Raw genomic sequence first — 26,925 nt, 5'->3', positions numbered from 1 at the left:
GAGAAAGGTATTTGGACCCAACATCATCGACGTGCCACTCAAGTCGTACCCTCGCCTTCTGATGGAGGAGGTGGGTGGGTTGGTGGTTGTGGTGGTGGGTGGGTGAGTAGGTGAGTGGGTGGGTTGGTGGTTGTGGTGGTGGGTGGGTGAGTAGGTGAGTGGGTGGGTTGGTGGTTGTGGTGGTGGGTGGGTGAGTAGGTGAGTGGGTGGGTTGGTGGTTGTGGTGGTGGGTGGGTGGGTGAGTAGGTGAGTGGGTGGGTTGGTGGTTGTGGGTGGGTGAGTAGGTGAGTGGGTGGGTTGGTGGTTGTGGTGGTGGTGGGTGGGTGAGTAGGTGAGTGGGTGGGTTGGTGGTTGTGGTGGTGGGTGGGTGAGTAGGTGAGTGGGTGGGTTGGTGGTTGTGGTGGTGGGTGGGTGAGTAGGTGAGTGGGTGGGTTGGTGGTTGTGGTGGTGGGTGGGTGAGTAGGTGAGTGGGTGGGTTGGTGGTTGTGGTGGTGGGTGGGTGAGTAGGTGAGTGGGTGGGTTGGTGGTTGTGGTGGTGGGTGGGTGAGTAGGTGAGTGGGTGGGTTGGTGGTTGTGGTGGTGGGTGGGTGAGTAGGTGAGTGGGTGGGTTGGTGGTTGTGGTGGTGGGTGGGTGAGTAGGTGAGTGGGTGGGTTGGTGGTTGTGGTGGTGGGTGGGTGAGTAGGTGAGTGGGTGGGTTGGTGGTTGTGGTGGTGGGTGGGTGAGTAGGTGAGTGGGTGGGTTGGTGGTTGTGGTGGTGGGTGGGTGAGTAGGTGAGTGGGTGGGTTGGTGGTTGTGGTGGTGGGTGGGTGAGTAGGTGAGTGGGTGGGTTGGTGGTTGTGGTGGTGGGTGGATGAGTAGGTGAGTGGGTGGGTTGGTGGTTGTGGTGGTGGGTGGGTGAGTAGGTGAGTGGGTGGGTTGGTGGTTGTGGTGGTGGGTGGGTGAGTAGGTGAGTGGGTGGGTTGGTGGTTGTGGTGGTGGGTGGGTGAGTAGGTGAGTGGGTGGGTTGGTGGTTGTGGTGGTGGGTGGGTGAGTAGGTGAGTGGGTGGGTTGGTGGTTGTGGTGGTGGATGGGTGAGTAGGTGAGTGGGTGGGTTGGTGGTTGTGGTGGTGGGTGGGTGAGTGGGTGGGTGGGTGAGTGAGTGAGTGGGTGGGTGAGTGTGTGGGTGAGTGGGTGGGTGGGTGAGTGGGTGGGTGGGTGAGTGGGTGGGTGGGTGGGTGAGTGTGTGGGTGGGTGGGTGAGTGGGTGGGTGGGTGAGTGGGTGGGTGGGTGGGTGAGTGTGTGGGTGGGTGGGTGAGTGTGTGGGTGGGTGTGTGGGTGGGTGGGTGAGTGTGTGGGTGGGTGGGTGGGTGAGTGTGTGGGTGGGTGGGTGAGTGTGTGGGTGGGTGGGTGAGTGGGTGGGTGGGTGAGTGTGTGGGTGGGTGTGTGGGTGGGTGGGTGTGTGGGTGGGTGGTGGGTGGGTGAGTGGGTGGTGGGTGGGTGAGTGGGTGAGTGGTTGAGTGAGTGGTTGGGTGAGTGAGTGAGTGGGTGAGTGAGTGGGTGAGTGAGTGGGTGAGTATCACAGAGAGTGGTGGGTGTAGTGGTTAGCGCTGCGCTGCCCTAAGAACCCGGCAGAATCCCAAGTTCCATTCCCCCTCGGGGCCACCAACACCACCACCACCACCACCATCACCACCACCACCACCACTTCCACCACCACCACCACCATCACCACCACCACCACCATCACCACCACCATCACCACCACCATCACCACCACCACCATCACCACCACCACCATCACCACCACCACCACCACCACCACCACCACCTCCACCACTTCCACCACCAACACCACCACCATCACCACCACCATCACCACCACCACCACCACCACCATCACCACCACCACCATCACCACCACCACCACCTCCACCACTTCCACCACCAACACCACCACCATCACCACCACCATCACCACCACCATCACCACCACCATCACCACCACCACCACCATCACCACCACCACCATCACCACCACCACCACCACCACCTCCACCACTTCCACCACCAACACCACCTCCACCACCACCACCAACACCACCTCCACCACCTCCACCACCACCACCTCCACCACCTCCATCACCACCACCTCCACCCCCCCCCCCACCACCACCACCACCCCCACCACCCCCACCACCACCACCAACACCACCCCCACCACCACCAACACCACCCCCACCACTACCCCCACCACCACCACCTCCACCACCCCCACCACCCCCACCACCTCCACCACCTCCACCACCTCCACCCCCCCCACCACCACCACCACCTCCACCCCCTTCACCACCACCACCCCCACCACCTCCACCACCTCCACCACCTCCACCCCCCCCACCACCACCTCCACTACCCCCCCCCCACCACCACCACCACCTCCACCCCCCCCCACCACCACCTCCACTACCCCCCCCCACCACCACCACCACCTCCACTACCCCCCCCCACCACCACCACCTCCACCCCCCCCCACCACCACCACCTCCACTACCCCCCCCCCACCACCACCACCCACCACCCCCCATCTCCACAGATCCTGAACCCGTTCTACATTTTCCAAATCCTGAGCGTTCTGCTGTGGATGCTGGAGCGCTACTACTACTACGCCGTGTGCATCGTCATCATCTCGGCCATCTCCATCGGCTTCTCGCTGTACGAGACCCGCAAGGTGGGTGGGTGACGGGGTGGGTGGGTGGGTAAGTGGGTGGGTGGGTGGGTGGGTGGGTAAGTGGGTGGGTGGGTGGGTAAGTGGGTGGGTCTGTGGGTGGGTGGGTTTGTAGGTGGGTGGGTGGGCCGGTGGGTGGGTAAGTGGGTGGGTGGGTGGGTTGGTGGGTTGGTGGGTTGGTGGGTGGGTGGGTGGGTTGGTGGGTGGGTGGGTTGGTGGGTGGGTGGGTGGGTTGGTTGGTGGGTGGGTTGGTGGGTGGGTGGGTGACGGGGTGGGTGGGTAAGTGGGTGGGTGGGTGACGGGGGGTGGGTTTGTGAGTGGGTGGGTCTGTGGGTGGGTGGGATTGTAGGTGGGTGGGTGGGCCGGTGGGTGGGTAAGTGGGTGGGTGGGTGGGTTGGTGGGTGGGTGGGTTGGTGGGTGGGTGGGTGGGTTGGTTGGTGGGTGGGTTGGTGGGTGGGTGGGTGACGGGGTGGGTGGGTAAGTGGGTGGGTGGGTTTGTAGGTGGGTGGGTGGGCCGGTGGGTGGGTAAGTGGGTGGGTGGGTGGGTTGGTGGGTTGGTGGGTTGGTGGGTGGGTGGGTGGGTTGGTGGGTGGGTGGGTTGGTGGGTGGGTGGGTGGGTTGGTTGGTGGGTGGGTTGGTGGGTGGGTGGGTGACGGGGTGGGTGGGTAAGTGGGTGGGTGGGTGACGGGGGGTGGGTTTGTGAGTGGGTGGGTCTGTGGGTGGGTGGGATTGTAGGTGGGTGGGTGGGCCGGTGGGTGGGTAAGTGGGTGGGTGGGTGGGTTGGTGGGTGGGTGGGTTGGTGGGTGGGTGGGTGGGTTGGTTGGTGGGTGGGTTGGTGGGTGGGTGGGTGACGGGGTGGGTGGGTAAGTGGGTGGGTGGGTGGGTTGGTGGGTGGGTGGGTTGGTGGGTGGGTGGGTGGGTTGGTTGGTGGGTGGGTTGGTGGGTGGGTGGGTGACGGGGGGTGGGTTTGTGAGTGGGTGGGTCTGTGGGTGGGTGGGATTGTAGGTGGGTGGGTGGTTTTGTAGGTGGGTTGGTGATTTTGTGGGTGGGTGGGTGGCGGGCTGGGTTTGTGGGTAGGTCTGTGGGTGGGTGGGTTTGTAGGTGGGTGGGTGGGTGGGTTTGCGGGTTTGTAGGTGGGTGGGTGGTTTTGTGGGTGGGTAAGTGGGTGGGTGGGTCTGTGGGTGACGGGGTGGGTGGGTGACGGGGTAATTGGGTGGGTGGGCGGGTTGGTGGGTGGATGGGTGGGTGGGTGGGTAAGTGGGTGACGGGGTGGGTGGGTGACGGGGTAATTGGGTGGGTGGGCGGGTGGGTAAGTGGGTGACGGGGTGGGTGGGTGACGGGGTGAGTTGGTGGGTGGGTCTGTGGGTGGGTGGGTGACAGGGTAATTGGGTGTGTGGGTTTTCAGGTGGGTGGGTGGGTGGCTGGGTGGGTGTGGGTGGGTGGGTCTGTGGGTGGGTCAGTATGTAGGTGTGTGGGTTTGCGGGTGGGTGGCTGGGTGGGTGTGGGTGGGTGGGTGGGTGTGGGTGGGTGGGTCTGTGGGTGGGTGAGTATGTAGGTGGGTGGGTTTGCGGGTGGGTGGCTGGGTGGGTGGCTGGGTGGGTGGCTGGGTGGGTGGCTGGGTGGGTGTGGGTGGGTGGGTGGGTCTGTGGGTGGGTGGGTGGGTGTGGGTGGGTGGTGTGTACATGCGTGTCAACATGACACGGAATGCACTCACCCACCCAACCCGCACCACCCTCCTCCCCCTGTCTCCGCCAGCAAAGTGTGACCCTGAGGGACATGGTGAGGGCCACGGTGGGTGTCAATGTCCGCCGTGCCGATGGAGGTGAGTGCCCCACACACACGCACACACGCACACACGCACACACGCACACACACACACGCACACACACGGGTGGGTGAGTGGGAGGGTGAGTGAGTGGGTGGGTGAGTGGGAGGGTGGGTGGGTGAGTGGGATGGTGGGTGGGTGAGTGGGTGAGTGGGTGAGTGGGTGAGTGGGTGAGTGGGTGGGTGAGTGGGTGAGTGGGTGAGTGGGTGAGTGCGTGGGTGAGTGGGAGGGTGGGTGGGTGAGTGGGAGGGTGGGTGGGTGAGTGGGAGGGTGGGTGGGTGAGTGGGAGGGTGGGTGGGTGAGTGGGAGGGTGGGTGGGTGAGTGGGAGGGTGAGTGGGAGGGTGAGTGGGTGAGTGGGTGGGTGAGTGGGTGGGTGAGTGGGAGGGTGAGTGGGTGAGTGGGTGGGTGGGTGGGTGAGTGGGGGCGTGAGTGGGGGCGTGAGTGGGTGGGTGGGTGAGTGGGTGGGTGGGTGAGTGGATGGGTGAGTGGGTGGGTGGGTGGGTGGGTGAGTGGGGGGGTGGGTGGGTGAGTGGGGAGGTGGGTGGGTGAGTGGGGAGGTGGGTGGGTGAGTGGGGGGGTGAGTGAGTGGGTGGGTGAGTGGGTGGGTGGGTGAGTGGATGGGTGAGTGGGTGGGTGGGTGGGTGGGTGAGTGGGTGAGTGGGTGGGTGGGTGGGGAGGTGGGTGGGTGGGGAGGTGGGTGGGTGAGTGGGGGGGTGGGTGAGTGGGAGGGTGAGTGGGTGAGTGGGTGAGTGGGTGGATGGGTGAGTGGGGTGAATGGGAGCGGCTCTCACACCTGATGACCGACGCTTGTGCTGCGCCAGAAACGTCGCAATAAAGAATTTTTATCTTTTTGTAGTGGTGGTATTGACGTGCGCCGACTGTGACAGTGATGGATCACGGGGCGGCGCGGGGTGCGGGGTTGGGCACGCGTTGTGGGCGTGGTGTGGACGCGCGCGCCGGGAGTGACAGATGACGGGGCGGCGCGGCGTGAGTGGTGAGGCACGATGAGATGTGGGAAAAGAGGATCGTAGCCAGCGCCCGGCGATTGGTCGAATAAGTGGGTGCTCGCAGCGACGTCCGCAGGTGGGGTATAAAGGGGGACGCGCGAGAGCACTCGGGGAGAGTTACCCAGTTGAAGACCCGAAGACGGAGCTGAAGACCTAGTGCCACGAGACCCCTAGTCCCGCCGTCCTTGTGGGGACCGGGGCCCTGTGTGGCTCGGAGGCGAGGCTGTGGGACCCGGGGTCCGACGCCCCCGTGGGTCGGGCTGGGGACCCACAGTCGAGACGGATACCCCGGCAGTGGCGTTAGTCGCCGAGTAGCTAAGTGGATGTTGGTCATCCGAGTAGCTCAGTGGCGTTAGTCGCCGAGTAGCTAAGTGGGTGTTGGTCATCCGAGTAGCTCAGTGGCGTTAGTCGCCGAGTAGCTAAGTGGGTGTTTGTCACCCGAGATACTAAGTGGATGTTGGTCATCCGAGTAGCTCAGTGGGCGTTAGTCGCCAAGTAGCTAAGTGGGTGTTTGTCACCCGAGATACAAAGTAGGTGTTAGTCACCTGTGAACGAGTTTGATAAAATAAAGAGTGTGTTACCCGTGAAGTCGTCTCCCGCCGAGTTACTACACTACATTTTCATTATTATTATTATTTTACATTTTATTTTCTACCTAAGTGACTTTAACACAAGAGCCACAGAGTTATAATATTAATATTTTCATCATCATTATTATTTATTAATTTTTATTTTCTACCTAAGTGACTTTACCGCAAGAACCATAGAGTCTGAAATTCCGCCCGTCGCGAAAGCTTCAAGCCGAGACTCATGGACGCGACTTCCCCTAAAGACGCCAATGATCGCCTGTTCAAGGCTGCACGGGGGAAGGAGGGTGGACATCGATTTGCCCGTGCGAGTGACCACGGGCGAACGACTCCGCACTCGCCCAGACACGCAATCGACGGTCAAGCGAGCGGGATCGAGCGTGCTGCTTTCCACCCCTTTGCCAGAGGTCGCCAACGGGTTTTGATTCCTTACCCGTACCCGTGCCCGGCCACACCAGGGTCGCAAACGGGTACCTGTACCCGTACCCGGCTGGGTTACGGGTAGCCGGGTATCGGGTACCCGATTGCGACCTCTGCCCTTTGACCCCCGCGTCTTTCCGCCCGACAGCCGTGGAGCGGATCGACTCCTCGGACCTGGTGCCCGGCGACTGCCTCCTCATCCCCGCTGGCGACGGCGGCGGCGGCGGCGGCGACGGTGACGGCCACTTGCTGCTCCCCTTCGACGCAGCCCTCGTGAGGGGCTCTTCGTGCATCGTCAACGAAAGCATGCTCACCGGTGAGACGCTGGCGTGGTAAGTGTCTCACCGGTGAGACGCTGGCGTGGTGAGTGTCTCACCGGTGAGACGCTGGCGTGGTGAGTGTCTCACCGGTGAGACGCTGGCAGGGTGAGTGTCTCACCGGTGAGACGCTGGCAGGGTGAGTGTCTCACCGGTGAGACGCTGGCGTGGTGAGCGTCTCACCGGTGAGACGCTGGCAGGGTGAGTGTCTCACCGGTGAGACGCTGGCGTGGTGAGTGTCTCACCGGTGAGACGCTGGCAGGGTGAGTGTCTCACCGGTGAGACGCTGGCGTGGTGAGCGTCTCACCGGTGAGACGCTGGCAGGGTGAGTGTCTCACCGGTGAGACGCTGGCGTGGTGAGTGTCTCACCGGTGAGACGCTGGCAGGGTGAGCGTCTCACCGGTGAGACGCTGGCAGGGTGAGCGTCTCACCGGTGAGACGCTGGCAGGGTGAGCGTCTCACCGGTGAGACGCTGGCAGGGTGAGTGTCTCACCGGTGAGACGCTGGCGTGGTGAGTGTCTCACCGGTGAGACGCTGGCAGGGTGAGTGTCTCACCGGTGAGACGCTGGCGTGGTGAGTGGCTCACCGGTGAGACGCTGGCGTGGTGAGTGTCTCACCGGTGAGACGCTGGCAGGGTGAGTGTCTCACCGGTGAGACGCTGGCGTGGTGAGCGTCTCACCGGTGAGACGTTGGCGTGGTGAGCGTCTCACCGGTGAGACGCTGGCGTGGTGAGCGTCTCACCGGTGAGACGCTGGCAGGGTGAGTGTCTCACCGGTGAGACGCTGGCGTGGTGAGCGTCTCACCGGTGAGACGCTGGCGTGGTGAGTGTCTCATCGGTGAGACGCTGGCAGGGTGAGCGTCTCATCGGTGAGACGCTGGCAGGGTGAGTGTCTCATCGGTAAGACGCTGGCAGGGTGAGTGTCTCACCGGTGAGACGCTGGCAGGGTGAGTGTCTCACCGGTGAGACGCTGGCAGGGTGAGCGTCTCACCGGTGAGACGCTGGCGTGGTGAGCGCCTCACCGGTGAGACGCTGGCGTGGTGAGCGTCTCATCGGTGAGACGCTGGCAGGGTGAGTGTCTCATCGGTGAGACGCTGGCAGGGTGAGTGTCTCACCAGTGAGACGCTGGCAGGGTGAGTGTCTCACCGGTGAGACGCTGGCGTGGTGAGCGTCTCACCGGTGAGACGCTGGCGTGGTGAGTGTCTCACCGGTGAGACGCTGGCAGGGTGAGTGTCTCACCGGTGAGACGCTGGCGTGGTGAGCGTCTCACCGGTGAGACGCTGGCAGGGTGAGTGTCTCACCGGTGAGACGCTGGCAGGGTGAGTGTCTCACCGGTGAGACGCTGGCGTGGTGAGTGTCTCACCGGTGAGACGCTGGCAGGGTGAGCGTCTCACCGGTGAGACGCTGGCAGGGTGAGCGTCTCACCGGTGAGACGCTGGCAGGGTGAGTGTCTCACCGGTGAGACGCTGGCGTGGTGAGCGTCTCACCGGTGAGACGCTGGCGTGGTGAGCGCCTCACCGGTGAGACGCTGGCGTGGTGAGTGTCTCACCGGTGAGACGCTGGCAGGGTGAGTGTCTCACCGGTGAGACGCTGGCGTGGTGAGCGTCTCACCGGTGAGACGCTGGCGTGGTGAGTGTCTCACCGGTGAGACGCTGGCAGGGTGAGTGTCTCACCGGTGAGACGCTGGCAGGGTGAGTGTCTCACCGGTGAGACGCTGGCAGGGTGAGTGTCTCACCGGTGAGACGCTGGCAGGGTGAGCGTCTCACCGGTGAGACGCTGGCGTGGTGAGTGTCTCACCGGTGAGACGCTGGCGTGGTGAGTGTCTCACCGGTGAGACGCTGGCAGGGTGAGCGTCTCACCGGTGAGACGCTGGCAGGGTGAGTGTCTCACCGGTGAGACGCTGGCAGGGTGAGCGTCTCACCGGTGAGACGCTGGCAGGGTGAGTGTCTCACCGGTGAGACGCTGGCAGGGTGAGCGTCTCACCGGTGAGACGCTGGCGTGGTGAGTGTCTCACCGGTGAGACGCTGGCGTGGTGAGCGTCTCACCGGTGAGACGCTGGCGTGGTGAGTGTCTCACCAGTGAGACGCTGGCAGGGTGAGCGTCTCACCGGTGAGACGCTGGCAGGGTGACTGTCTCACCGGTGAGACGCTGGCGTGGTGAGTGTCTCACCGGTGAGACGCTGGCAGGGTGAGCGTCTCACCGGTGAGACGCTGGCGTGGTGAGTGTCTCACCGGTGAGACGCTGGCAGGGTGAGTGTCTCACCGGTGAGACGCTGGCAGGGTGAGTGTCTCACCGGTGAGACGCTGGCAGGGTGAGTGTCTCACCGGTGAGACGCTGGCGTGGTGAGTGTCTCACCGGTGAGACGCTGGCAGGGTGAGTGTCTCACCGGTGAGACGCTGGCGTGGTGAGTGTCTCACCGGTGAGACGCTGGCAGGGTGAGTGTCTCACCGGTGAGACGCTGGCAGGGTGAGTGTCTCACCGGTGAGACGCTGGCAGGGTGAGTGTCTCACCGGTGAGACGCTGGCGTGGTGAGTGTCTCACCGGTGAGACGCTGGCAGGGTGAGTGTCTCACCGGTGAGACGCTGGCGTGGTGAGTGTCTCACCGGTGAGACGCTGGCGTGGTGAGCGTCTCACCGGTGAGACGCTGGCAGGGTGAGTGTCTCACCGGTGAGACGCTGGCGTGGTGAGTGTCTCACCGGTGAGACGCTGGCGTGGTGAGTGTCTCACCGGTGAGACGCTGGCGTGGTGAGTGTCTCACCGGTGAGACGCTGGCGTGGTGAGTGTCTCACCGGTGAGACGCTGGCAGGGTGAGTGTCTCACCGGTGAGACGCTGGCGTGGTGAGTGTCTCACCGGTGAGACGCTGGCGTGGTGAGTGTCTCACCGGTGAGACGCTGGCAGGGTGAGTGTCTCACCGGTGAGACGCTGGCGTGGTGAGTGTCTCACCGGTGAGACGCTGGCGTGGTGAGTGTCTCACCGGTGAGACGCTGGCGTGGTGAGTGTCTCACCGGTGAGACGCTGGCGTGGTGAGTGTCTCACCGGTGAGACGCTGGCAGGGTGAGCGTCTCACTGGTGAGACGCTGGCAGGGTGAGTGTCTCACCGGTGAGACGCTGGCAGGGTGAGTGTCTCACTGGTGAGACGCTGGCGTGGTGAGTGTCTCACCGGTGAGACGCTGGCAGGGTGAGTGTCTCACCGGTGAGACGCTGGCGTGGTGAGTGTCTCACCGGTGAGACGCTGGCGTGGTGAGTGTCTCACCGGTGAGACGCTGGCAAGGTGAGTGTCTCACCGGTGAGACGCTGGCGTGGTGAGCGTCTCACCGGTGAGACGCTGGCGTGGTGAGTGTCTCACCGGTGAGACGCTGGCAGGGTGAGCGTCTCACCGGTGAGACGCTGGCGTGGTGAGTGTCTCACCGGTGAGACGCTGGCGTGGTGAGCGTCTCACCGGTGAGACGCTGGCGTGGTGAGTGTCTCACCGGTGAGACGCTGGCGTGGTGAGTGTCTCACCGGTGAGACGCTGGCAGGGTGAGTGTCTCACCGGTGAGACGCTGGCGTGGTGAGTGTCTCACAGGTGAGACGCTGGCGTGGTGAGTGTCTCACCGGTGAGACGCTGGCGTGGTGAGTGTCTCACCGGTGAGACGCTGGCGTGGTGAGTGTCTCACCGGTGAGACGCTGGCAGGGTGAGCGTCTCACCGGTGAGACGCTGGCAGGGTGAGTGTCTCACCGGTGAGACGCTGGCAGGGTGAGTGTCTCACTGGTGAGACGCTGGCGTGGTGAGTGTCTCACCGGTGAGACGCTGGCAGGGTGAGTGTCTCACCGGTGAGACGTTGGCGTGGTGAGTGTCTCACCGGTGAGACGCTGGCGTGGTGAGTGTCTCACCGGTGAGACGCTGGCAAGGTGAGTGTCTCACCGGTGAGACGCTGGCGTGGTGAGCGTCTCACCGGTGAGACGCTGGCGTGGTGAGCGTCTCACCGGTGAGACGCTGGCAGGGTGAGCGTCTCACCGGTGAGACGCTGGCGTGGTGAGTGTCTCACCGGTGAGACGCTGGCAGGGTGAGCGTCTCACCGGTGAGACGCTGGCGTGGTGAGTGTCTCACCGGTGAGACGCTGGCAGGGTGAGTGTCTCACCGGTGAGACGCTGGCAGGGTGAGTGTCTCACCGGTGAGACGCTGGCAGGGTGAGTGTCTCACCGGTGAGACGCTGGCAGGGTGAGTGTCTCACCGGTGAGACGCTGGCAGGGTGAGCGTCTCACCGGTGAGACGCTGGCGTGGTGAGTGTCTCACCGGTGAGACGCTGGCGTGGTGAGTGTCTCACCGGTGAGACGCTGGCAGGGTGAGTGTCTCACCGGTGAGACGCTGACGTGGTGAGTGTCTCACCGGTGAGACGCTGACGACGCGACCCCGCGGCAAAGGTCGCAACCGGGTACCCGATACCCGTACCCTACCCGATACCCGGCTACCCGTACCCGGCCGGGTACGGGTACCCGTTTGCGACCCTGGTGCGGCCGGGTACGGGTACAGGTAGGCCGTGAGTCACTGGGTGAGTCACCGTGTGTCACTCATTTCCCAACGTCTTGTCTCTTCTCACGATTCAAGTTCCTAGAATCAACCCACCCGCGCCTGCAACGTGGCTTCATCCCAGATGTCGCAATCAGGTACCCGATACCCGTGGTATCGGGTACCTGATTGCGACCCGTACGCTACCCGTACCCGGCCTGGTACGGGTAGGGTACGGGTACGGCCGGGTACGGGTACCTGTTTGCGACCCTGGTGCGGCCGGGTACGGGTACGGGTACGGCCGGGTACGGGTACCCGTTTGCGACCCTGGTGCGGCCGGGTACGGGTAGGGTACGGGTACGGCCGGGTACGGGTACCCGTTTGCGACCCTGGTGCGGCCGGGTACGGGTACGGGTACGGATAAGGAACCGAAACCCGTTTGGGATCTCTGCCCCGCGGGATGAGGCCTGGCACAAGGAGGCTGCGTTGGGGGGCGAGCAGCGCTAGCGGGCAGCGCCTGCGGAGGTCGGGACGGTGGGACACGAGGCGGGGGGTGGGGGGTCAGCACCACGGCTGGTTTTCTTTGTCTCGCCCAGTGGCGATTTTATACAACGCACTCGCTCACACTCGCTCACACTCGCTCACACTCGCTCACACTCGCTCACACTCGCTCACGCTCGCGCAGACACACTCACTCGCACACGCTCGCACTCACGCACGCACTCGCTCACACTCGCTCACACTCGCTCACACTCGCACACGCTCGCTCAGACTCACACACTCGCTCACGCTCGCACTCACGCACGCACTCGCTCACACTCGCTCACACTCGCTCACACTCGCTCACGCTCGCTCAGACTCACACACTCGCTCACGCACGCACTCACGCACGCACTCACGCACGCACTCGCTCACACTCGCTCAGATTCACACTCGCCCAGACTCACACACTCACTCACTCACGCTCGCTCAGACACACTCACTCACTCGCACACAAACTCACTCAGGCTCACGCAGACACACACACTCACACACACACAGTCGCACACACTCGCACACGCACGCACTCGTACGGACTCACACTCGCCCAGACTCACACACTCACTCACTCACGCTCGCTCAGACACACTCACTCGCACACTCAGACACACTCACACACACTCACACACACTCACTCTCACACTCGCACTCGCACAGACTTACACTCACACTCGCACACACTCACGCACAGACTCACACTCGCACAGACTTACACTCACACTCGCACACACTCACGCACAGACTCACACTCGCACAGACTTACACTCACACTCGCACACACTCACGCACAGACTCACACTCGCACAGACTTACACTCACACACACTCACACTTACACTCACTCGCACACAGACTCACACACACAGACACTTGTACAGCTCCCCCAGGTAGCCCACACACACACAGGGCTTTAGGGGCAAGTGCTCTTCACAGCAGCAGCAGCTGCAGCAGCAGCAGCTGCCCTATGAAGGCCGCTACTGTGGTACACAAAGTAGCACCGCCACCACCACCACCACCACGCCCAGCCGCCTTTGTCTCCCCAGACAAACACTCACGTTCACTCACTCACCCACTCACTCACCCACTCACCCACTCACTTACCTACTCACTCACCCACTCACTAATCTACTCACTAACCTACTCACTCACTCCCCCACCCACCCACTCACCCACCCACTCACCCACTCACTCACACACTCACTAACCTACTCACTCACCTACTCACTCACTCACTCCCCCACCCACCCACTCACCCACCCACCCACTCACCCACCCACCCACTCACCCACTCACTCACACACTCACTAACCTACTCACTCACCTACTCACTCACTCACTCACCTACTCACTCACTCACTCCCCCACCCACTCACCCACTCACTCACCCACTCACCCACTCACCCACTCACTCACCTACTCACTCACTCACCCACTCACTCACTCACCCACTCACTCACCTACTCACTCACTCACCCACCCACTCACTCACCCACTCACCCACTCACCCACTCACTCACCTACTCACTCACTCACCCACTCACTCACTCACCCACTCACTAATCTACTCACTAACCTACTCACTCACTCACTCCCCCACCCACCCACTCACCCACCCACCCACTCACCCACTCACTCACACACTCACTAACCTACTCACTCACCTACTCACTCACTCACTAACCTACTCACTCACTCACTCCCCCACCCACTCACCCACCCACTCACCCACTCACTCACACACTCACTAACCTACTCACTCACCTACTCACTCACTCACTCACTCACCTACTCACTCACTCACCCACTCACTCACTCACTCACCCACTCACTTACCTACTCACTCACCCACTCACTAATCTACTCACTAACCTACTCACTCACTCACTCCCCCACCCACCCACTCACCCACCCACCCACTCACCCACTCACTCACACACTCACTAACCTACTCACTCACCTACTCACTCACTCACTAACCTACTCACTCACTCACTCCCCCACCCACTCACCCACCCACTCACCCACTCACTCACACACTCACTAACCTACTCACTCACCTACTCACTCACTCACTCACCTACTCACTCACTCACCCACTCACTCACTCACCCACTCACTTACCTACTCACTCACCCACTCACTAATCTACTCACTAACCTACTCACTCACTCCCCCACCCACCCACTCACCCACCCACTCACCCACTCACTCACACACTCACTAACCTACTCACTCACCTACTCACTCACTCACTCACCCACTCACTCACCCACTCACCCACTCACTTACCTACTCACTCACCCACTCACTAATCTACTCACTAACCTACTCACTCACTCCCCCACCCACCCACTCACCCACCCACTCACCCACTCACTCACACACTCACTAACCTACTCACTCACCTACTCACTCACTCACTCCCCCACCCACCCACTCACCCACCCACTCACCCACTCACTCACCCACTCACCCACTCACCCACTCACTCACCTACTCACTCACTCACCCACTCACTCACTCACCCACTCACTCACCTACTCACTCACTCACCCACCCACTCACTCACCCACTCACCCACTCACCCACTCACTCACCTACTCACTCACTCACCCACTCACTCACTCACCCACTCACTAATCTACTCACTAACCTACTCACTCACTCACTCACTCCCCCACCCACCCACTCACCCACCCACCCACTCACCCACTCACTCACACACTCACTAACCTACTCACTCACCTACTCACTCACTCACTAACCTACTCACTCACTCACTCCCCCACCCACTCACCCACCCACTCACCCACTCACTCACACACTCACTAACCTACTCACTCACCTACTCACTCACTCACTCACCTACTCACTCACTCACCCACTCACTCACTCACTCACCCACTCACTTACCTACTCACTCACCCACTCACTAATCTACTCACTAACCTACTCACTCACTCACTCCCCCACCCACCCACTCACCCACCCACCCACTCACCCACTCACTCACACACTCACTAACCTACTCACTCACCTACTCACTCACTCACTAACCTACTCACTCACTCACTCCCCCACCCACTCACCCACCCACTCACCCACTCACTCACACACTCACTAACCTACTCACTCACCTACTCACTCACTCACTCACCTACTCACTCACTCACCCACTCACTCACTCACCCACTCACTTACCTACTCACTCACCCACTCACTAATCTACTCACTAACCTACTCACTCACTCACTCCTTCACCCACCCACTCACCCACCCACCCACTCACCCACTCACTCACACACTCACTAACCTACTCACTCACCTACTCACTCACTCACTCACCTACTCACTCACTTACTCACCCACTCACTCACTCACCCACTCACTTACCTACTCACTCACCCACTCACTAATCTACTCACTAACCTACTCACTCACTCACTCCCCCACCCACCCACTCACCCACCCACTCACCCACTCACTCACACACTCACTAACCTACTCACTCACCTACTCACTCACTCACTCCCCCACCCACTCACCCACCCACTCACCCACTCACTCACACACTCACTAACCTACTCACTCACCTACTCACTCACTCACTCACCTACTCACTCACTCACCCACTCACTCACTCACCCACTCACTTACCTACTCACTCACCCACTCACTAATCTACTCACTAACCTACTCACTCACTCACTCCCCCACCCACCCACTCACCCACCCACTCACCCACTCACTCACACACTCACTAACCTACTCACTCACGTACTCACTCACTCACTCACCCACTCACTCACTCACCCACTCACTTACCTACTCACTCACCCACTCACTTACCTACTCACTCACCCACTCACTAATCTACTCACTAACCTACTCACTCACTCACTCCCCCACCCACCCACTCACCCACCCACTCACCCACTCACTCACACACTCACTAACCTACTCACTCACCTACTCACTCACTCACTCACCTACTCACTCACTCACTCACCAACTCACTCACCATTAAGTGAGCCTCTTAAGAAAATGGTTTTGCGTTCTTGTACCTGATTTTTACAAGCTGGGCACGTGACAAGTCCATTAAGTGAGCCTCGGGTTGAATCTAACGTATACAATCAGGCTTACAAGCTGGGCAACATTATTGAGTGAGCTTCCTACACAAATTACAATGCTTTAATGTACACGATTTTAACAAGCTGGGCAGGACCAGTCGGTTAAGCGAGCCTCTTGTTAAATCCATAAGTAATATTTTTAAAAACTTTTTTAACAACACGCTTTAATGAAATGTACCCTACTTAGTAATAGTAGAACTCCACGACTCCAGGAAGTGGCCCCGAGGTTTGCCACAACGAACGGGGGCCGTGGTGATTCACAGCCAACGTCAGTTGAGCGTGGACAATTAGACCCGAGCCGAAATATAACATGTAAAAAAGATTGTTTAAAAAAATATATTTCAATTTTTAATGATAGAATATAGTATTGTCATCAGTGTGACATAAGTATGCCAAGTTTGCAGTCGATACCACATTGGGAAGTGGGTCAAAATTTGAGAATACGACAACAGACTGAGTTCATAGAAAGCGTGTAAAAATATACAGGTTTTTAACAAGCCGGGCAGGACCAATGCATTAAGTGAGCCTCACATCACATCACCTTTTCAAACCCAACGTCAAGGTTACAAGCCGGGCAAGGACCAGTGTGTTAAGTGAGCCTCCTAAATTGTATTGTTTTTTAAAATACAAGCTGGGCAGGACCAGTGTATTAAGTGAGCCTCCTAAATAGTATTTTTAATACAAGCTGGGCAGGACCAGTGTATTAAGTGAGCCTCCTAAATTGTATTTTTTAAATACAAGCTGGGCAGCACCAGTGTATTAAGTGAGCCTCCTAAATTGTATTGTTTTTTTAAAATACAAGCTGGGCAGGACCAGTGTATTAAGTGAGCCTCCTAAATTGTATTTTTAATACAAACCGGGCAGGACCAGTGTATTAAGTGAGCCTCCTAAATAGTATTTTTAATACAAGCTGGGCAGGACCAGTGTATTAAGTGAGCCTCCTAAATAGTATTTTTAATACAAGCTGGGCAGGACCAGTGTATTAAGTGAGCCTCCTAAATTGTATTTTTTAAATACAAGCTGGGCAGCACCAGTGTATTAAGTGAGCCTCCTAAATTATATTTGTTTAATACAAGCTGGGCAGGACCAGTGTATTAAGTGAGCCTCCTAAATTGTATTGTTTTTTAAAATACAAGCTGGGCAGGACCAGTGTATTAAGTGAGCCTCCTAAATAGTATTTTTAATACAAGCTGGGCAGGACCAGTGTATTAAGTGAGCCTCCTAAATTGTATTTTTTAAATACAAGCTGGGCAGCACCAGTGTATTAAGTGAGCCTCCTAAATTGTATTGTTTTTTAAAATACAAGCTGGGCAGGACCAGTGTATTAAGTGAGCCTCCTAAATTGTATTTTTTAAATACAAGCTGGGCAGCACCAGTGTATTAAGTGAGCCTCCTAAATTGTATTGTTTTTTAAAATACAAGCTGGGCAGGACCAGTGTATTAAGTGAGCCTCCTAAATAGTATTTTTAATACAAGCTGGGCAGGACCAGTGTATTAAGTGAGCCTCCTAAATTATATTTGTTTAATACAAGCTGGGCAGGACCAGTGTATTAAGTGAGCCTCCTAAATTGTATTTTTTTAAACACAAGCTGGGCAGCACCAGTGTATTAAGTGAGCCTCCTAAATAGTATTTTTTTAATACAAGCTGGGCAGGACCAGTCCATTGAGCGAGCCTCCTCCTCCCCCGGCGTGGCGTGGTGTGGCGTGTGGTGTGGTGTGGTGTACAGGTGAGAGTGTTCCGGTGACCAAGACGGCGGTGGGTCCCCGCGAGGCGGCGCGCTACAGCGCAGAGGAGCACAAGCGCCACACGCTGTTCTGCGGCACCAGCGTCATCCAGGTCAAGCCCGGGGCCCCTCACACAGGGGGGGCTGGCAGCGGTGGCGGCGGCGACGGGGACGGCTTTGCCTGCGCTGTCGTGACTCGCACAGGTAAAGGTGGCGGTGGTGGTTGTGAAGGTGGTGGTGATGGTGGTGGAGGTGGTGGTGATGGTGGTGGTGGTGGTGGAGGTGGTGGCGGTGGTGGTGGTGGTGGTGATGGTGGAGGTGGTGGCGGTGGTGGTGGTGGTGGTGGTGATGGTGGTGGTGGTGGTGATGGTGATGGAGGTGGTGGTGGTGATGGTGAAGGTGGTGGTGATGGTGGTGGAGGTGGTGGTGGTGATGGTGAAGGTGGTGGTGATGGTGGTGGTGGTGATGGTGGTGGAGGTGGTGGCGGTGGTGGAGGTGAAGGTGGTGGAGGTGGTGGTGGTGATGGTGATGGTGGTGGTGATGGTGGTGGTGGTGATGTTGGTGGTGAAGGTGGTGGAGAAAGTGGTGAAGGTGGTGGTGGTGGTGAAGGTGGTGGTGGTGGTGATGGTGGCGGTGGTGAGTGAATGAGTGAGTGAATGAGTGAGTGAATGAGTGAATGAGTGAGTGAGTGAATGAGTGGGTGAGTGAGTGAATGAGTGGGTAGGTGAGTGAGTGTGTGAGCGGGTGAGTGAGTGAATGAGTGGGTGAGTGAGTGTGTGAGTGAATGAGTTAGTGAGTGAATGAATGAATGAATGAGTGAGTGAGTGAAGTAAGTGTGTGAGCGGGTGAGTGAATGAATGAGTGAGTGAATGAATGAGTGAGTGAGTGAATGTATGAGAGGGTGAGTGAGTGAGTGTATGAGTGTATGAGTGAGTATATGAGTGAGTGAGTGTATGAGTGAGTGAGTGTATGAGTGAGTGAATGAATGAGTAAGTGAATGAGTGAGTGAGTGAATGAATGAATGAATGCATGAATGAATGAATGAATGCATGAATGAATGCATGAATGAGTAAGTGAATGAGTGAGTGAATGAATGAATGCATGAATGAATGCATGAATGAATGCATGAATGAATGCATGAATGAATGCATGAATGAGTGAGTGAATGAATGAGTGAGTGAGTGCGTCGGTTGCCTTTGCGTGTGTCTCTGTGTGGGCCGCAGGCTTCTACACGGCGAAGGGGGAGCTGGTCCGCGCCATTCTGTACCCACGTCCCGTCCGCTTTCGCTTCTACAGAGACGCCGTGCGCTTCGTGCTGTTCCTGGCCGTGCTCGGTGAGGGGGGCAGCATCATCATCAGCAGCATCAGCGTCATCATCATCAGCAGCGTCATCATCATAATGAGCATCATCAGCAGCATCAGCAGCAGCAGCATCAGCAGCAGCAGCATCATCATCATCAGCAGCATCAGCAGCAGCATCATCATCATCAGCATCAGCAGCAGCAGCATCAGCAGCAGCATCATCATCAGCATCAGCAGCAGCAGCATCAGCAGCAGCGTCATCATCAGCATCAGCAGCAGCAGCATCATCATCATCATAATCATCATCAGCAGCATCATCAGCATCTTCAGCAACATCGTCATCAGCATCATCAGCAGCAGCAGCATCATCATAATCATCATCATCCTCATCATCATCATCCTCATCATCATCAGCATCATCATCATCAGCATCATCATCAGCATCAGCATCATCATCATCCTCATCATAATCAGCATCAGCAGCAAGATCATCATCATCATCAGCATCATCAGCAGCATCATCATCAGCATCATCAGCAGCATCAGCAGCATCATCATCATCAGCATCATCATCAGCATCATCAGCAGCATCAGCAGCATCATCATCATCATCAGCAGCAGCAGCATCATCATCATCCTCATCATAATCAGCATCAGCAGCAAGATCATCATCATCCTCATCATCATCAGCATCATCAGCAGCATCATCAGCATCATCAGCAGCATCAGCAGCAGCATCATCATCATCCTCATCATAATCAGCATCATAATCAGCATCATCATCAGCATCGATTCCCACTCACGGCCAACACAAGTGACGGTTATCTGAACCGGTCCTGGGCATCCCCTAGGTCGACTCAGCCTTAAATGAGTAGCTTTTGCGGTGTGTAAACATCGCCACTGGGGAGACAAAGGCGGCCGGGCGTGGTGCTGGCCACCCACCCCCTCGTGTGCCGTGCCGGCCTTCATAGGTGCTCGCTAACAGCACTTGCCCCTACAGTCTGTTAAGGCTACACGGGGGATCTTTGTGTGTGTAGGTGTGTGTGTGTACTAGTGTGTGTGTGTAGGTGTGTGTGTGTGTAGGTGTGTACTTGTGTGTGTGTACTAGTGTGTGTGTGTAGGTGTGTGTGTGTGAGCGTGTGTGTGTGAGCGTGTGTGTGGGAGCGTGTGTGTGTGAGTGTGTGTGTGGGAGTGTGTGTGTGGGAGTGTGTGTGTGGGAGCGTATGAGTGTGTGTGTGAGCGTGTGTGTGTGTGAGCGTGTGTGTGTGAGCGTGTGTGTGGGAGCGTGTGTGTGTGAGTGTGTGTGTGAGCGTGTGTGTGTGTGAGCGTGTGTGTGTGTGAGCGTGTGTGTGTGTGAGCGTGTGTGTGGGAGCGTGTGTGTGTGAGTGTGTGTGTGGGAGTGTGTGTGTGGGAGTGTGTGTGTGTGAGCGTGTGTGTGTGTGAGCGTGTGTGTGTGTGAGCGTGTGTGTGGGAGCGTGTGTGTGTGAGTGTGTGTGTGGGAGTGTGTGTGTGGGAGCGTGTGTGTGGGAGCGTGTGAGTGTGTGTGTGAGCGTGTGTGTGTGTGAGCGTGTGTGTGGGAGCGTGTGTGTGTGAGCGTGTGTGTGTGTGAGCGTGTGTGTGTGAGCGTGTGTGTGGGAGCGTGTGTGTGTGAGCGTGTGTGTGGGAGTGTGTGTGTGGGAGTGTGTGTGTGTGTGTGGGAGTGTGTGTATGTGTGTGTGTGAGTATGTGTGTGGGTGAGTGTGTGTGGGAGTGTGGGAGTGTGAGTGTGTGTGTGTGTGTGTGAGTGTGTGTGGGAGTGTGTGTGAGTATGTGTATGTGTGTGGGAGTGTGTGTGTGGGAGTGTGTGTATGTGTGTGGTAGTGTGTGTGTGGGAGTGTGTGTGGGAGTGTGTGTGTGTGTGTGGGAGTGTGTGTGGGAGTGTGGGAGTGTGTGTGTGAGTGTGTGTGTGGGAGTGTGTGTGTGTCTCTGTGTGTGTGTCTCTGTGTGAGTGTGTGTGTGTCTCTGTGTGTGTGTGAGTGTGTGTGTGAGTGTGTGTGTGAGCGTGTGTGTGAGCGTGTGTGTGAGCGTGTGTGTGAGCGTGTGTGTGTGTGTGTGAGTGTGTGTGGGTCTGTGTGTGAGTGTGTGTGTGAGTGTGTGTGTGAGCGTGTGTGTGAGCGTGTGTGTGTGTGTGAGTGTGTGTGGGTCTGTGTGTGAGTGTGTGTGGGTCTGTGTGTGGGTCTGTGTGTGAGTGTGTGTGTGAGTGTGTGTGTGAGTGTGTGTGTGAGTGTGTGTGTGTGGGAGTGTGTGTGTGTGAGTGTGTGTGTGAGTGTGTGTGTGAGTGTGTGTGTGAGTGTGAGCGTGTGTGAGTGTGTGTGTGTGAGTGTGTGTGTGTGAGTGTGTGTGTGAGTGTGTGTGTGAGTGTGTGTGTGAGTGTGAGCGTGTGTGAGTGAGTGTGTGTGAGTGTGTGTGTGTGGGAGTGTGTGTGTCTCTGTGTGTGAGTGTGTGAGTGTGTGTGGGATCTTTATCCTGGCTCTGTGTGCCACCCATCAGCGGCGATCGGAGACATCTACAGCATCGTAATCCTCGTCAAAAACAAGGTGAGACCTTATGGTAGAAGGTTTTTACAACTGGTACAAAAACTGACACCTTTATACAAGGCATCATGTTTGCAATGACCACAACACAAGCAGTCAAAATGCAAACAAAAATAAACAACTCTGATTGGTCCACACCTGAGACAGCTTTCCTTAGAGCCTAGTCTCACATGGTGTTGGACCGGATGACGCCAAAAGGCGCACAACTCAAAAAACAACGCACCATCAGAGTATTGAGAGCTCGGGGTTAAGCATTGACACTATGAGACACCTCCTTTACCAGTGGCAAAATATAGTGATAGGTTTTTACCCTTTCAACTGGTAGAAAAATTGACACCTTTATACAAGGCATCATGTTTGCAATGACCACAACACAAGCAGTCAAAATGCAAAGAAAAAGAAACAACTCTGATAATGATGATGATATGCACTGTCCTTGAAGTTGATTGGTCCACACCCGAGACAGCTTTTCTTAGAGCCCAGTCTCCATTGGTGTTGGACCAGATGACGCCAAAAGGCGCACAACTCAAAAAACAACGCACTATCAGAGTATTGAGAGCTCGGGGTTAAGCATTTACACTATGAGACCTATGTGGTGGTGATAGTGGTGGTGGTGATAGTGGTGGTGTTGGTAGTGGTGATAGTGGTGGTGTTGATAGTGGTGAGTGCGGTGGTGTTGACGTTGACGACGATATTGACGATGATGACAATGATGACGATGATGACGATGATGACGATGATGACGATGACGACGATGTTGACGATGTTGACGATGATGACGATGTTGACGATGATGACGATGTTGACGATGATGACGACGATGTTGACGATGATGACGATGATGACGATGATGACGATGTTGACGATGATGATGATGTTGACGATGTTGACGATGATGACGACGATGTTGACGATGATGACGATGATGACGATGATGACGATGTTGACGATGATGATGATGTTGACGATGTTGACGATGATGACGACGATGTTGATGATGATGACGATGATGATGATGACGACGATGTTGACGATGATGACGATGATGACGATGTTGACGATGATGATGATGTTGACGATGTTGACGATGATGACGACGATGTTGACGATGATGACGATGATGATGACGACGATGTTGACGATGTTGACGATGATGACGACGATGTTGACGATGTTGACGATGATGACGACGATGTTGACGATGTTGACGATGATGACGACGATGTTGACGATGATGACGATGATGACGATGACGACGATGTTGACGATGTTGACGATGATGACGACGATGTTGACGATGATGACGATGATGACGATGATGACGATGACGACGATGATGACGATGATGACGATGACGACGATGTTGACGATGTTGACGATGATGACGATGTTGACGATGATGACGATGTTGACGATGATGACGACGATGTTGACGATGATGACGATGATGACGATGATGACGATGATGACGATGTTGACGATGATGATGATGTTGACGATGTTGACGATGATGACGACGATGTTGACGATGATGACGATGATGACGATGATGACGATGTTGACGATGATGATGATGTTGACGATGTTGACGATGATGACGACGATGTTGATGATGATGACGATGATGATGATGACGACGATGTTGACGATGATGACGATGATGACGATGTTGACGATGATGATGATGTTGACGATGTTGACGATGATGACGACGATGTTGACGATGATGACGATGATGATGACGACGATGTTGACGATGTTGACGATGATGACGACGATGTTGACGATGTTGACGATGATGACGACGATGTTGACGATGTTGACGATGATGACGACGATGTTGACGATGATGACGATGATGACGATGACGACGATGTTGACGATGTTCACGATGATGACGACGATGTTGACGATGTTGACGATGATGACGATGATGACGATGATGACGATGACGACGATGACGACGATGTTGACGATGTTGACGATGTTGACGATGACGACGATGTTGACGATGTTGACGATGATGACGATGACAACGATGTTGACGATGTTGACGATGACGACGATGTTGATGATGATGACGATGATGACGATGATGACGATTATGACGATGACGACGATGTTGACGATGTTGACGATGATGATGTTGACGATGATGATGTTGACGATGATGACGATGATGACGATCTTGACGATGTTGACGATGACGACGATGTTGACGATGTTGACGATGACGACGATGATGACGATGTTGACGATGATGATGTTGACGATGATGACGATGATGACGATGATGACGATGACGACGATGTTGATGATGTTGACGATGATGATGTTGACGATGATGATGTTGACGATGATGACGATGATGACGATGACGACGATGTTGACGATGTTGACGATGTTGACGATGATGATGTTGACGATGATGATGATGACGATGATGACGATGATGACGATGACGACGATGTTGACGATGATGACGATGATGACGATGATGACGATGACGACGATGTTGACGATGTTGACGATGTTGACGATGATGATGACGACGATGATGACGATGACGACAATGTTGACGATGTTGACGATGATGATGTTGACGATGGTGATGTTGACGATGATGATGATGTTGACAATGATGACGACGTTGACGATGTTGACGATGTTGACGACGATGTTGACGACGATGTTGATGATGATGTTGACGATGATGATGTTGACGATGATGACGATGACGACGATGTTGACGATGTTGACGATGTTGACGATGATGATGTTGACGATGATGACGATGTTGACGATGATGATGTTGACGATGATGATGTTGACGATGATGATGATGACGATGATGACGATGACGACGATGTTGACGATGATGACGATGTTGACGATGATGATGTTGACGATGATGATGTTGACGATGATGACGATGATGACGATGATGACGATGTTGACGATGTTGACGATGATGACGATGACGATGATGATGATGTTGACGATGATGACGATGTTGACAATGATGACGACGTTGACGATGTTGACGATGTTGACGACGATGTTGATGACGATGTTGATGATGATGTTGACGATGTTGTCACCAGATCTCCCTGTGGAGCGTGGTGCTGAGTGTGCTGGATCTTGTCACCATCGTGGTGATGATGACCATGTTGTTGACGACGATGATGACGATGTTGTTGATGTTGTTGATGTTGATGTTGTTGTTGATGTTGATGTTGTTGATGACATCACCAGATCTCCCTGTGGAGCGTGGTGCTGAGTGTGCTGGACCTCGTCACCATCGTGGTGCCACCGGCGCTGCCTGCGGCCGTGACGGTGGGACAGGCCTATGCCCAGGGGCGCCTCCGCAGAGTGCACGGAGTGTTCTGTGTGAGTCCGCCCAGCATCAGCGTGGCGGGCAAGGTGAAGGTCGTCTGTCTGGACAAGGTGACAACATCATCACTACCATCACCACCATCATCACCATCACCACCATCACCACCACCACCATCATCACCATCACCACCATCACCAGCATCAGCGTGGCGGGCAAGGTGAAGGTCGTCTGTCTGGACAAGGTGACAACACCAACAACAACAACAACACTATCACTATCACCACCATCACCACCATCACCACTATCACCACCATCATCACCATCACCATCATCACCATCACCACCATCACCATCATCACCATCACCATCATCACCACCATCACCACCATCACCACCATCACCATCATCACCATCACCATCATCACCACCATCACCATCATCACCACCATCACCACCATCACCATCATCACCATCATCACCATCACCACCATCACCATCATCACCACCATCACCACCATCACCACCATCACCACCACCACCATCATCACCATCATCACCATCATCACCATCATCACCATCACCACCATCACCATCACCACCATCATCACCATCACCACCATCATCACCATCACCACCATCACCACCATCACCACCATCATCACCATCACCACCACCACCACCATCATCACCATCATCACCATCATCACCATCATCACCATCACCACCATCACCACCATCACCATCACCACCATCATCACCACCATCACCATCATCACCACCACCACCATCATCACCATCACCACCATCACCAGCATCAGCGTGGCGGGCAAGGTGAAGGTCGTCTGTCTGGACAAGGTGACAACATCATCACTACCATCACCACCACCACCATCACCACTATCACTACTACCACCATCATCACCATCACTATCACCACCACCATCACCATCACCACCATCACCACCATCACCATCATCACCATCACCACCATCACCAGCATCAGCGTGGCGGGCAAGGTGAAGGTCGTCTGTCTGGACAAGGTGACAACAACTACAACAACAACACTAACACTATCACCACCATCACCACCATCATCACCATCACCACCATCATCACCATCACCACCATCACCACCATCATCACCATCACCACCATCACCACCATCACCATCATCACCATCACCACCATCACCAGCATCAGCGTGGCGGGCAAGGTGAAGGTCGTCTGTCTGGACAAGGTGACAACATCATCACTACCATCACCACCACCACCATCACCACTATCACCACTACCACCATCATCACCATCACTATCACCACCACCATCACCATCATCACCACCATCACCATCACCACCCGCCCAGCATCAGCGTGGCAGGAAAGGTGAAGGTCGTCTGTCTGGACAAGGTGACAACAACAACAACAACATCACTATCATCACTATCACCATCACTATCACCATCATCATCACCACCACCACCATCACCACCATCACCACCATCACCACCACCTTAACCCCCCCACCCCCCCCACCCCTCACACCCACCCCCCTCCCCCCACCCCGCCCCTCCCTCCGCCCCACAGACCGGCACGCTCACGGAAGACAACCTGGAGCTGCTGGGCGTCGTGCCCATCACTCCCTCGCCGCCATCAGCTGTGGGCGGGGCTGGGAGCGGGGCTGGGAGCGGGGCTGGGAGCGGGGCTGGGAGCGGGGCTGGGAGCGAGGCTGGGAGCGAGGCTGGGAGCGGGGCTGGGAGCGGGGCTGGGAGCGGGGCTGGGAGCGGGGCTGGGAGCGGGGCTGGGAGCGGGGCTCCCGCCGTGTTCTCTCCGCTGCTGGCTGAGCCGCGCCGTCTGCCCCGGGGTCACCGGCTGTCGTGGGCGCTGGCCTCCTGCCACTCGCTGGCGCGGCTCCGGGGAGGACGTCTCGTCGGAGATCCCATCGACATCAACATGGTGGAGGGCGTGGCCTGG

General features: G+C 56.7%; 1 protein-coding gene across 1 annotated transcript; it reads left to right on the top strand.

Annotated features, from left to right (window-relative positions):
* On the top strand, window positions 1-26,925 carry LOC144955125 (polyamine-transporting ATPase 13A2-like; the record flags this gene model as incomplete). The annotated part of the gene is made up of 9 exons (XM_078885456.1): window positions 1-70; window positions 2,574-2,708; window positions 4,461-4,527; window positions 6,694-6,861; window positions 17,747-17,947; window positions 18,967-19,077; window positions 21,575-21,621; window positions 24,874-25,065; window positions 26,539-26,925. Coding segments are annotated over 9 exons (1,378 nt in total), but the record flags the coding sequence as incomplete, so codon positions are not given.

The sequence above is a fragment of the Lampetra fluviatilis genome, unplaced genomic scaffold (genome assembly GCF_964198595.1).
Source record: "Lampetra fluviatilis unplaced genomic scaffold, kcLamFluv1.1 SCAFFOLD_1074, whole genome shotgun sequence".
In the NCBI taxonomy this organism is placed as follows: domain Eukaryota; kingdom Metazoa; phylum Chordata; class Hyperoartia; order Petromyzontiformes; family Petromyzontidae; genus Lampetra; species Lampetra fluviatilis.
This window is presented reverse-complemented; position numbering and strand designations above follow the sequence as displayed.